This window comes from Melanerpes formicivorus, unplaced genomic scaffold (genome assembly GCF_026170545.1).
Source record: "Melanerpes formicivorus ecotype bairdi unplaced genomic scaffold, bMelFor1.0.p_v2 SCAF_5, whole genome shotgun sequence".
Taxonomy (NCBI): Eukaryota; Metazoa; Chordata; class Aves; order Piciformes; family Picidae; genus Melanerpes; species Melanerpes formicivorus.
In genome coordinates this window covers 6,232,450-6,245,725 of record NW_027142357.1, presented here as the reverse complement: position 1 = coordinate 6,245,725, position 13,276 = coordinate 6,232,450, and the positions used below count along the sequence as shown (strand labels likewise).

The 13,276-nt window shown below is 41.5% G+C and overlaps 1 protein-coding gene across 3 annotated transcripts in view; it reads right to left on the bottom strand.

The window, feature by feature from the left end:
* Positions 1-13,276, bottom strand: part of ANKRD44 (ankyrin repeat domain 44) — a 164,377-nt gene that overhangs the window by 6,264 nt on the left and 144,837 nt on the right. For all 3 annotated transcript variants that reach the window (XM_068137965.1, XM_068137966.1, XM_068137964.1), the window contains 9 exons: positions 12,354-12,432; positions 11,224-11,341; positions 10,061-10,277; positions 8,651-8,738; positions 7,208-7,291; positions 4,731-4,876; positions 3,787-3,869; positions 2,597-2,679; positions 1,347-1,438 (listed from right to left, as the gene is read on the bottom strand). In XM_068137965.1, the coding sequence (XP_067994066.1) occupies positions 1,347-1,438; positions 2,597-2,679; positions 3,787-3,869; positions 4,731-4,876; positions 7,208-7,291; positions 8,651-8,738; positions 10,061-10,277; positions 11,224-11,341; positions 12,354-12,432 (990 nt within the window). The remainder of the gene's footprint in view (positions 1-1,346; positions 1,439-2,596; positions 2,680-3,786; positions 3,870-4,730; positions 4,877-7,207; positions 7,292-8,650; positions 8,739-10,060; positions 10,278-11,223; positions 11,342-12,353; positions 12,433-13,276) is intronic.

The following is a 13,276-nucleotide window of genomic DNA, read 5'->3' as shown; positions in this document are numbered from 1 at the left end:
CAGCACATTTCTGTAGCAAGCTCCCCACAATGCAGTGAATGCATACCCTCAATGGAATTTCCTCTGAGCTCCAAGTAGGAATACTCTTTAGGCTTGTACTTACATCAAGATTGCACTTAAATTTCTCTCTTTTTTTGCAGTTGCTCCTAAAAGAATTGAATGTGTGTCAAATGTAAACTTAATTTTCATTTGTTACCTAGATGCAAATTAGCTGGACCTTATGTACAATTTTAATGCTAAAAACTGTGGTTAGAAGGCAGTCTGGTTATTTTTTCTGTCCCCTAATAGATGAGTGATTATTGCTGTTACTTTACAGATAAAGGAAGATGGAGGGACTGAATTGTTACATGAATGCCATGAAGTCAGCTTATTTCATTCCTGAAAACATTAATTATAGAAGCACAGCCCTCTGTGGGCTTTAGCATATTTAAGGGAGGAATTGATTGAAATCGGAAACAAAATTACCAGATTTATAATATTTATGGAGCAAAGGAGGCTGAGGAGAGACATTCTTACCCTCTACAACTCCCTGAAGTGAGGTGGATGTTGGTCTCTTCTCCCTAGTAACAAGCGACAGGATGAGAGGAAAGGGCCTCAAGTCGCCCCGGGGGAGATTTAAGTTGGATAGCAGAAGAAAATTCATCACAGGAAGGGTCCCCAGGGTGGTGGTTGAATCCCCATTGCTGGAGGTGTTTCAAAGAGGCAGAGATGTGGTGTTGAGGGACATAGTTTAGCACCAGCCTTGGTAGAGTTAGGGAATGGTTGGGCTCAATGGTCTTAAAGGCCTTTTCCAACCAAAATGGTTCTGTGATTAATCGATGATGCATTTCATGAGGCAAGAGTAATTTACTTCCATCTTGGATTAGATCAGGCAATCGTTAAAGCACAAGCTTTGATCTCAGAATGAACTAGGACACAAATCAAACATATGTTGATGGTTTTCTTCCTACCCATTCAAACATGCGCTGATTGAATGCATAATCCTTAATTCTTCTGCAAGGTGTCAGAATTATCCGGTGCCACTTGCATGTTTAGGAAATTCAAGTTACCACTGCACTCAGGCATTAAAAAAGACTAGCTGTTGACAGTACATGCAAAATGAACAGTAGAAGGGACTGCTGTGATGTTTAGAATACATTTTGATATTACAGAAAAATAAATACTGTCTTCTTCAGGGTTTTGTGTTTGTTTTTTTTTAGCTAGGTACTCACACAGCTCACTGTCCTCAGAAGCATAAAAGCATCAATGATGCCTATCATCAGCTTTTAAGTCTACTGCTTCAGTCTGCTGTAAAGAATTACCTGTTGGATCCTACTGAAGATGGGCAGAGCGTATTACTTACTTACCATTTTCATCTACTGCCAGGACACATGCTCCTTTGGCTAGCAACTCTTCAACCACCATCTTTAAGCCATTCCGTGCAGCAATATGGAGGGGTCTACAAAAACAGAACAGCTGAATTCCAGTTCAGTTTAAAACAGACTTTCTAAAACAATACCCCTCATCAGCAAGAGAATGTTTTCCTTCTTTCCTTCTTTTCTTTGTAGGCATGATATCACATTACAGTCTTTAAAACAATCCTCTCATTCCATGCCCATAAAACATACATGCAAGACAAGTATCATTACCTTTACATACACAAAGTTGGCTGAATGCTTTGCACTGTTTGCAGCACGCAACTGACATATTAGAGGAAAATGAATCCACAACTGTTCCAGCCTCAATTCTGGCTACTGCAGACTGCTCAAAATCATTGCATTGCCTTTATAGCCTTGAATACTTGATTGCTAATATCAGGAGCAGATGGAAATTAAAAATAACCATTGGTTTGCTCCTGTTCTGGGCCATCACTCAAAGCTCCTCTTTGGGAGAAGCTAGTAGGACAGGAAAACCAGTTTCATAGAATCATAGAATTGTCAGGGTTGGAAGGAACCTCAAGGATTATCTAGTTCCAACCCCACTGCCATGGGCAGGGACACTTCTCACTAGATCAGGTTGTCCAGAGGGACATCCAGCCGGGCCTTAAAAACTTCCTTCCAAGAACTTCATACTGGAAGGGGGGAAGAAAATGGGCTCAGATGGAATGAATTGTTTCACAAGCACTAGATGATGTGTTATCTGAACTTGTGGTTGAGTCTTCTACTGTGGGACTCTCCCATACCAGTGAAGCTGGAGTAAGAATATTGATGGTTCTAACACTGCTGATGTGTGTTTGCACACAAAATACCAGCTAAAAACCCCTCTGAAAATTGAATGTACCAACTTCAGGCTAAGTAATGTCTATAGATTTAAGATGAGGTTCAAAAAGCTAGGGAAATGTTGGCTGTAATTCATATAATTAACATACATTTTGATGCAATTTTAAAATAAGTGGCCTCAGATAATTTTCCCACCAGATTATGTATAGAACTGGCACTAAAAGAATCTAAAGGGAAAAATGCAATAAAATCTGACCTTTTGAAGGGCAAGTATTAAAAAAAAGCAACCAGAAATTAACTTTTTTATTCTACAAAAAAATCTGAGAGATGAGTTTGATTTGCTAAATTGGAATCTTCTGGTAAGTCAACCAAACTGTAGAGGATCAGGCAGTACTTACGTCTGCAATGCATTATTTTTTGCATTAATAAGGCTCTGTTCTTGTATCTTGTCAAGTATTAACAAGGCACATTTTTCATGACCCTGTGGGTTGGGAAGGAAAAAACCAAACTGTTAATTTGCTGAGAGGTTTGATATTGAGGCAGAAGAAAGATTACTTATGGAAGTGAAATTTAATAGCTCCATTTGAAATATAAAAGATGCTGCTCAGCTTATAAGGATGTGTAGAAGGTGAATTGTAGGAGCCTCAGAACACCATTTATGAACCATCACTGCTTTAGCACACTTGAAAATGTATGTATTTGCTTGTCCTTTAGACCTTTAAGTTCATTATCCATGAATTCACCACCTCAGCTTTCAGAGTGGACTTAAGAGAGCATTCAATGGATGATTTACTACAACTAGTCACATAGAGATGGTTTAATCTCATAAACCAATACTAAACTTTCTGGGTCTTTAAATGCCTTTCTGCAGTATTAGTAAGCTACTCCAAAATCCCTTTGCTGTGGGAGTTCTAACAGCAAAACTTTGGCAATGCTGCAGATCCAGGCCTTATAATCTGATACCGTTTCAGCATGGCAAGTTGCAGATGCTTGAGCCTACAGCCCTGCCTGAAGGACCCTGAGAATTCAGCAAGGCTCCTGTGTCTGCAAAAACCAGAGTAATACTATCATGCTGGAATCTAATCCATGGATAGGAGTAAAGAAAAGGCCCAGGAGAGGGAATCCCATGGGCACCTTTTCTTCCTCTTAATTGGAATTCAAGAGGAAGAAAGACTGGGAAAAGACACCACTGCCAATCTAATTGATATCTCTGGTTTACTGCTGCTCAGTTAAGGGAAAAAAATTGGGTTCCCTGCAAAGAAATTGGAAAATTTAATTAATTTTTTTTTTCCTTTGCCACTGAACCTCTGTTAAACTATTTTACAATGATATTATTTGGTAAAAATCTTAAAGCATTTTCCATCACTTCTCTTAGCTTCCCTTCCTTCTGTTTCAACTGCCAGATAAGGCTTCATATTGAACTCTTAGTTTAAAAAAGCTTTGAGAAAAAGCTTGGAACAATGCCTCCCTCCTTCATCACAAGTCTGACCACCACATTGCCATTGCAGAACAAAAATAGTATCTTAGGAACATAAACTCCCACATACAGACTGATGAGAACAGACATGGATAGAGGTCTCTGACTTACTTTACCACTAGCCAAGTGCAAAGATGTATTCAGCTCCTTGTCTTTTAATGTCAGGTCAGCCTCAGCAATGTTCACCAAAAAGTCTGAAGGACAGAACAGAAATCAATGATCAAATCTAGTGGTCAGAAGAACACGTGAAAACAGAGGGGAAAATGACTCTCTTAGTAATAGTGTGCGTATGTGCTCATCAGTTAAACCTTTATGTGACGCAAGCTTTATGAACGTGAACTGAAAGTAACAAATGAGAAGTGACTCATCCTGTGCAGTTCACCAGGCAGCAAAGGCAGAGCTCACTGTAGCTCACTGTAGCTCACTGACCGTGTCCCGAACTGTCAAACGTAATAGCCCTCTTAATTTGTTCATAAACTTCGCCATTTGCAGATCAGCAAGTTCTGCCTGAATCACTTTTCCCTAAGAACAACTGTGGATCCTGCTACGAGAGGACTAAGGGGGTATGAAGATTTTAGCAGTGCAGCAGAAGGTAGAGAAAAGGGAATTCTGTTAAGCCAATACGACCCTTATCTGTATGTCTATAGTGTATAGTCTAGCCTGGAAAAGCAGCTGCTGATAGCTGCCATTTTAAGAAGAGGACTTCCTCTAACAGGGTAGAAAAAAAGATTACACAGTCTTTTTCACATGTGCAGTTTTACTGCTCCATAAAATCAAGGAAGTAAAACAGGAAAATAGAATTATTGCTCCCTTCGTGCTCTTGGCAGTGTGCTCTTAGGAGGAAGTAAGACTCAGGTTTGTTGTTGCAAACATTCACTGAGACTACTAAGAACAGTGAGAGGAAAAGTAATTTTTTTTTTACAGATGGAAAGGTAGTTTCTTATGGACATCCAACACAAGTTATTCCTCTCCCTTAGTTTTCACAGGAAAAAGCAATGACTACCTATTTGGTAGCACATCCCCTTCAAGATGAGCAGAGGCAAGGATGCCCTTACCTACAGCACCTACGTGACCGTTTTGAGCTGCCATCATCAGAGGCGTTTTCCCTGTGTGGTCTGCAGCGTTCACTTGTGCGCTGTGACTCAGGAGGAGCTGGAGGCACTCCACATGGTCTGCGAAGGCTGCTGCATGGAGGGGTGTTCTGTGGGGAAAGTAACACCACCACAGCTGTGGCTAAAGAATGGCAACATTCCTGTTCACTTACCTCCCCAAGAACCTGAAAGTGCAAGACAGTTCATTTTTCTCTCCTATGAAACTTCAGTTATCACCAAGGAAACATCAGTGTTTATAAATATGTAAAGGGTGAGTGCCAGGAGAATGGAGTCAGGCTCTTCTCATTGATGCCCAGTGACAGGTCAAGGAGCAATGGGTGGAAATTGAGACATAGAAGTTCCACAGAAATATGAGAAAATCTCTTTTTCACTGTGAGGGTGACAGAACACTGGAACAGGTTGCGCAGGGGGTTGTGGAGTCTCCCTCTCTGGAGAGATTCACAACCTGCCTGGATGTGTTCCTGTGTGATCTGGTATAGGTGGTCCTGCTCTGGCAGGGGGGTTGGACTGGATGATCTTTTGAGGTCTCTTCCAGCTCCTGGCATTCTCTGATTCTGTAAAGCATTATCTTCCCTCTACGCAATTCAGCTTTAGCCAACTGTGACCCTTTTTGTTCATCTTTTCATTTAAAGATTTTAAAAAGACATCTATTTATATCTCATTGCTTTTGCACAACTTTTCTGCTCATGTGTGCTCTGGTATCGGTGATCCTGCTCTGGCAGGGGGATTGGACTGGATGATCTTTTGAGGTCCCTTCCAACCCCTGACATTCTGTGATCTGAAATAAGTTAAATAATATTGACAGTCTCTGTCCTGGTGTAATATAAGTTTTGCAAATACTGCAGCACCAAGCTACAATAACAGTATTCCTGTGCAGGCAGGAGGAATTCTGTCCATTTTGAAGGCTATCAGTTTCCACAAGGCCGGGATGCTAGAATCTGTTCACTGTCTCCTTAGGGCATTTTGGATCTGAAGTGTGACTAAGAGAGATGAAAGATAGTTTGTACCAAACCCAGCTCCTAGTCCTACTTCATCTTGTGCTGATGATAAGGGTGAGCTGGTCTTAATCATTTGAGGAGTAAGTAATCACCATTAGTGATGGTCTTGAAGTTGTTTCATTAATAGTTTCAGCAGTTTTAATTATATGTATATATACACACAGAGTGGGGAGATGATGAAGGTGGCAGAGTCAGGGTTTGGCTGAATGCATATCTCTTGCTGTATCACCATTATTTTATTCTGAGTTGTGTGTCCTTAGCATGCTAACATAACACAAATGGCTTTAACGGAATCCTTTTCTTTGTGTACACATTATCACTCCATTGAGCAAAGACAAAGGTGTTTAAATATTTAAGAAATAAAACTGGGTCAAGAAAACAAGCAAGTGCAGGGTCCTGCATCTGGGTCGAGGCAATCCCAGGCACAAATACAGGCTGGGCAGTAACTGGCTGGAAAGCAGCCCTGAGGAGAGAGACTTGGGGGTGCTGGTGGACAAGAAGCTCAACATGAGCTCTCAGTGTGCACTTGCAGCCCGCAAAGCCAATCAGATCCTGGGCTGCATCAGGAGAAGTGTGGCTAGCAGGTCGAGGGAGGTGATCCTCCCCCTCTACTCAGCCCTGGTGAGACCCCACCTGGAGTACTGCCTTCAGTTCTGGAGCCCCTATTACAAGAGGGATGTGGAGGTGCTGGAGCATGTCCAGAGAAGGGCCACAAGGATGATCAGAGAGCTGGAGCACCTCTCCTATGAGGACAGACTGAAGGAGTTGGGGCTGTTCAGTCTGGAGAAGAGAAGGCTCCGAGGTGACCTAATTGTGGCCTTCCAGTATCTGAAGGGGGCCTACAGGAAGGCTGGGGAGGGACTTCTCAGGATCTCAGGTAGTGATAGGACTAGGGGGAATGGAATGAAGCTGGAGGTGGGGAGATTCAGGCTGGATGTGAGGAGGAGGTTCTTCACCATGAGAGTGGTGAAACCCTGGAATGGGTTGTCCAGGGAGGTGGTTGAGGCCCCATCCCTGGAGGTGTTTAAGCCCAGGCTGGATGAGGCTCTGGCCAGCCTGATCTAGTGTGGGGTGTCCCTGCCCATGGCAGGGGGTTTGGAACTAGATGATCCTTGTGGTCCCTTCGAACCCTGAATGATACTATGATACTATGAAACAGCCTGCAGCCATACCTGTTCCAAACAAGCAAAATACTATTTCTTTTGTATTTCTTTTCTTATGTACTATGAAATTGAATACTTTGTAGTGTTCTTGCTTCAAGTGAGCCACCATTTAACTCTGCTGCAGTGTAAACTGCTGTCTGAAGGAGTCAGCATGACTCAGCCACATTGGATAAGCTTAGTTCTAGGGGTTCAGAAGGATTATGGAAAGTACTAGATGGATTCATGAAGACAAAATGCAATTTGTTTAAGAAACTATTACCTTCCTTTGTCATCTTTGCAATTGACAATGCTGGCATCGATGGCCCCGATGAGCAGCGATGCACAGTTTTCATGATCATTGATTCTGCCAAAGGAAAAACATTTTCCAAAAGATGAGAAGTCTACACCTTTTCTCACTTTCCCTTATTAATTTGCTTCAATTCCCGTTCATATTTCTTGGTTAGTTGTAAGTCATCCTAACATAACTTTGCTGAAAAGCTTTCAGCCACATTTCTGACTATTAATTCTCTCTCCATTTAACCAAACTGCATGTGGTGCTCTTGAATTTCAGTCTTTAAAGCAAAGTTGATCCTGCAGTTCACTGTGCACAAAGGTAATTGGAAGTGCAGCACAAACCTAGGATTAAAGCCTTAATACCTTCTAATCCTTTAGTCTATATGTCAGACACCTGGATCTGGAAGGCAGTGTTGTAGATACCTACATACAGAAAGCTTTACTCTGATAGTTTATGTACTGAAGCCCACATCTCTTTCCTTGATGGATGTACTCAGTTAATACTCTTTCTGCTTATAGTTAATTTGTCTCATTTCATTATGAAAATGAGCAGTGTTTAGTAACAGTATAGGACATATAGTATGGCTAACACACCCCCACACTGGATTAGCAGCTGCTTGCGTTTTCAATTTGCATGTTTTTAAGTTGCCCATTTTCAAAGGGTTTGGGAATTACACTATAGTTTAAAAAAAACCCACAACTCTTTAACAAAAAAATGTCAAAGCCCTTACTAGAAATTCAGCTTGCAAATACATTTCAGCCACCAATTACTTTAAGCAGAATAAAACCAGTGCATTATATATACTTTTATTTCTCTAATAAATACAGCAGATGTTTGCAATTCCTAAGTTTGATACATGACAAATTATTTTTCTGCTTTCCAGGACCATGGAATGGAACAGGAATTCCTACATTACTTCTGGAAGACATTCATTCTTCTAACAGAACATAGAATAGCATAGAGTCATTTTAATTGCTGGCAGAAATAAGGAAGGTTTCCATTTGGTTTTTCAGTGCTGGATTCCTTACCCTTTGGATGGCTTACCCGTAGGACCTAATGATCTTATTAAAGCAAACTGAAGTCACCTTGCGTTTCTAAAAGCATGCATTTGCCATTTCATTATGAGAAGTTACAATTTGGCTCTGTTAGAATCCTTCCCACATTAAAACTTCCTTAAGGAAAGGAGCAGAAATACAGCTACTGAATTACAAGTCAGAATTTCATCAAGTAGCCTGATTGTGTCAACCTTATGCCAATACACTCTTTACTCTGCCACTTTTCCAGCAGAGGTATGAGCACAATTTTACCATCAGCTTTAAAATTATTTGCTCATGCAAATGGTCTAAAGAAGAAATAAGTCTTTCTTCTCCTACTGTTACTTTTCCCAGACATCCCCTAAAGCATTTGCAACTGCAGATTTCTACTTACACAGCACAGTGCAATGGAGAGAAGCTATTACCATAGAACGTGCGGAAAAGTTTTTGTTCCAAGAGTACCTCTATGCAGTTTTCATGACCTGTAAGAGACCAGACATCATTCACTTTGTCATGGGTTAAGGCTTATGCCTTTAAGAACCATGGGGTGGAAGCCTCCAGAGGCTAGATGGGTCCAGGGAGAGAACAGGAAATTGTTATCTTTGGTATTTCATTCCCAGAACATCTTGCATCTTTCCCTCCTTCCTTCCCGCCCTTCTCCCGGGATGCAGTGAGGTATCTTATCTGCTGTGGGGGGTGAGGATTGTTCCAGGCTTGGTTGTAGCTTTCAAGGCCTGTTTGAGCCTACCATGGAGTGGGGGGGGAAAGGGGAAGAACAGAGCATTGGGAAATAGAGCATTGAGGTTTTGGTATGAGGGGGTTATCTTTCTGCAAATGTACAATCCAATCAGGGCATTTGAGAATGAATATGAAATTTTGTATGTTGAATGCTTGTTTAAGGTAATAATTTTTATATATACATATATATACTTGTGTAAGCTTCTGTACTGGTTTTGGTAGATATGAATAGCACTTTAATTTAATCTTCCAATATATTCTGCATTTCTATCCACTCCTGTGGGAAGTCTTCTTTAATTACTTTAAGAGTAATTTTAGAGTCTGTCTTCCTCCACTGCTTAAACTCCTTCTTAACTGAAGACACACTTAATTCATAGTAGGCTTAACATGGATGAGAACTTAACACCAAGTTCAAAGCTGAACACAATGCATATGCAAGCTTTTATGGGATGAAATCACAAACAGATGCATTAGTTTTTATGGCAGCAAAAAGATGGATCCAGGCTAATATTAGCACTTGCTGAAAAAAAAAAGGGAAGGAAAAGAAAAAGAGTTTCTTCTTTATGTGGTTGTGTATATTACATTATACATCTCCAGTCTGAAATGATAGTATTAGAAAGCTTGATCTTTCTAATAAGCAACAAGTATAGATTCTCCAGCTTAGACTCATCAGTTCAGAATATCTATCTATTGATGTGGTCTTTTGCATCAATAGATCAGAAGGTAACACCTCAAAGAACCATTCCTAGCCCACAGAAATCAATGAGAATTTCATAACTGACCTCAGTAACACCAAAATTTCACCCTGGCTTCCTGTGACTGGGAACAAGTAAGTTGCAAAGCCAGCAGGAGGTACTGCAGGACTTTCCCTGGCTTCTGAACTGAAGGGTGAATGCAGCAAAGGGTGACTATGAGAGCAAGTGGAGGGGATTTGCCTCTTTGCCACAGAGAGGGAATCTACCTCTTCATGTTAAGCCTCAAAAAAGCATTCAGCTACTTTGTTACCGTGTTCCCCTAAACCAAGGCCATGTCTGGACTCTGCCCAAGCCCACCGGGAGACACTTACCATTGTAGCAAGCCCAGTGCAGCGGCGTATAACCTTGGTTATCTTTCAGACTGCAGTCTTCCTCTGACAGTGCTATCTGCAGCAACTCACTCAGCCAAGTGGCGTGACCCCGAGCTGCTGCAAAGTGCAGAGGTGTTCTGCCTCTGGCATCCTTACACAGAATAGAGACTTCCTTCTCTAATAGCATCTGAACGCACTCTTCATGCCCAGTCATAATCTGGTAATAAAGAAATGAGTGAAGAGGTTGACATAATACAGAATCTTGACCAAGAAATAGAGATTATGATTGATGCCCGTGAACATGAAAGGGTCTGGATGAGGCAGAGAGAAAAGCTCCTTTGATCCCATGAGTACCTGTGATAACTGATACATCAAAATGCTGTCTCTCAAAGGCACTTATTCCTAGTTTGTGGTAGAGACTCCTCTAAGAGAAGCACAGAAGAAAGGAGGAGTTTAAGACTAAGGAAACAGATGAACAAGGGGCAACTGAGAGAAAAAAGGCTCAAGAATATCATCAGAAATATGAAAAGTTGCTCTAACAACACAATACAGTGACCTCTGTATCATACACAGATCAGCTTTGGTAGCTTGGGCATGTTCATGTAGTGTTGTCAATACAGAATAGGGATTTTAGGACTTAGCTCTTATTACAGACTTGTGCTGGTCTCCTAAACTGAACTGCTTACTGAGTTCTGTCTACATATCACCTCTTGCACCACTCTCACACTGGGTAAGATGGAAAGATCACAGTATTAGGTCTGCCTCAAGTCTCACTGCCTCTAGAAAAAACTTCAGGCTTACTTATTTGCACCATCCTCCCCAGGAAAAATCAAACTAACTGCTGGGCAGTCTTTTTTAAAGAGATTACTTTCAGAATTCTTAAGGTGCTCAGTTAATAGGCTATGGATTGCTACTGCAAAGTGTCTAGAGACAGGAAAAAACGGTCCAATCAGCATTTTAGCTAATTAATTCAAGCAAAGGTGAAATCAAGTCAGAAACAGAGCATTACTGAGAGCAGATCTGTCCTGCTCTTCAGCTCATTGACTGTGCTTGGTGATGTTACCAATCATTTACAGTATTCCCTGCACTCGGTACCTCTGTAGTTACAAGTGAGGTGTAGCCACTGTAAGACAAATAATGAAGAATCACACAAATTAAATCACCCCTCGATGTAGAGCTGTGCATCCCAGGAGATCAGCTGCATCTACAGACGCTTCTTTTTCAAGTAATAAGGAGACAGCATCGATGTGCCCATATGCCACTGCAAGCATAAGTGGGGTTCTAGAGAAAACAAAACCAAACCCGTCACAGCTCTCAAAGGACATATGACTTGCCACTGCTAGCTTACAGGAACAGAGGAGTCAGGAAGCCCTGAATTTCCCTCCATTCCTACCCATCAATCTGCTTATTTCACCACACTGAAGTCCTTGGTAGGAAATTATTAAGCTGTTTAACCACCAGCTACTATGGCTGAAATCGAAACAATTTTATTCCTAAGAAGTTTACAGAGCAACACCATTCAAGATAGTCTGTTCTCTTAATAGCCTAAAATTATTGTCACCTCCAGTGACTGTGAGCGAGGTGCTGGGAAAAACATCCCTGATGTTACCAAGATGACAATCATGCAAAGCATCTATTTTACAAATGCTGCACAATTGCTTAAAGGGCATGAGGAGACATGAGGGACCTATTCAAGCCACAATTTGGACTAACATATCTTCCATTTTTTTCTGAAAGAGATCTGGTTTTCTGTTTTCAGGTAAGACTAATACCATTTAAAATTATCTGTATAGATGGATTCATTCCAGGCACCCCAAATAAGGTTTTTTAAACCATTTGCATTTTCACTTAAAAAATATACTTTTGTTCTCCCTTAGTAAGAGCAATTTAATGAGAAGTAAAATTCTTGTAGGAACATCTCCAATGCAAGTGTCACCTCAAATAAATATTCTGTCCCACTGCACCAGCCTAATATACCAGATAAACCCTGAAACAGCAGCGTTTTAGAAAGACTCTCTGTAGAAACATCTCAGGAGCACATCAGTTTGCCTTGAATCTGGCCCTCTGAATCTATGGAGAATTGATTAAAGTATGAAGCAAAGGCTGAGATTAATAAATAACCCTTTCCACATGGCTTGGATCAGCTGAATGTGAGCTTTGTGAGCTCTGCCAAATGCTGTAACAAGTGCAGGGGACAACATATTTCAAATAAATGTGGGGTTTTGGTGAGAAATCTGAGCTGCTATTTGAATCACAGGGCTGAAAACCAAACAAATCAATAAAGCAAACTTACTGTCCTTTGGCATCGGTTACGTCAGGGTTGTCCGCAACTTCTAGCAACAGCCTTAAGCATGGTGTGTGGCCATTAATGACTGCAGAGGAGGAAAGTATTTTTAATTAAAACATGTTGAATTTCAGATCCTTTCCCACTGGAATGCTTATGGATAAGAAAATTCCTTGTAAACAAGGAGAACATTCCACAGCGTAAGAAATTAACATCCCCTCAATTTTCATTTGAACTGGTGCCGATGTAATGGTGATCTGGTTTTTCCCTGACCTCAGTAAGAAGAGGATTAAGTTCCCTTACACACAAAATTCCCAAAGGAGTAAACCAGAAACTGTGATTTTCAGTAGTGAGATTTGTGCTAAACCAGGCAGCATTTCCAATACCTCAGAGCAAGCCGGCAGACAAGGCTTTCTACAATCACAGGCTGTCAGGGGTTGTAAGGGACCTCCAAAGACCATCAAGTCCAATGCCCCTGCCAGAGCAGAACCATAGAATCTAGCACAGCTTGCACAGGAATGCATCCAGATGGGTCTTGAAAGTCTCCAGAGAAGGAGACTCCACAACTGCTCTGGGGAGCCTATTCCTGTGCTCTGTAACCCTCACAGTGAAGAAGTTCCTCCTCATGTTGAGGCAGAATCTCCTGCGCTGTAGTTTATATCCATTGCCCCTTGCCCTATCACAGGGTGCAATGGAGGAGCCTGTCCCCTCCTTCTTGACATCCAGCCCTCAGATATTTATAAACATTTATTAAGTCCCCTCTCAGTCTTCTCTTCTCCAGACTAAAACGCCTCAGGGCTCTCAGGCTCTCCCCATAAGGCAGTGCTCCAGTCCCTTAATTATCCTTGTAGCCCTCCACTGGACTCTCTTGAATAGAGTCCTGTCCCTCCTGAACTGGGGAGCCCAGACCTGGATTCAATATTCCAGTAAGG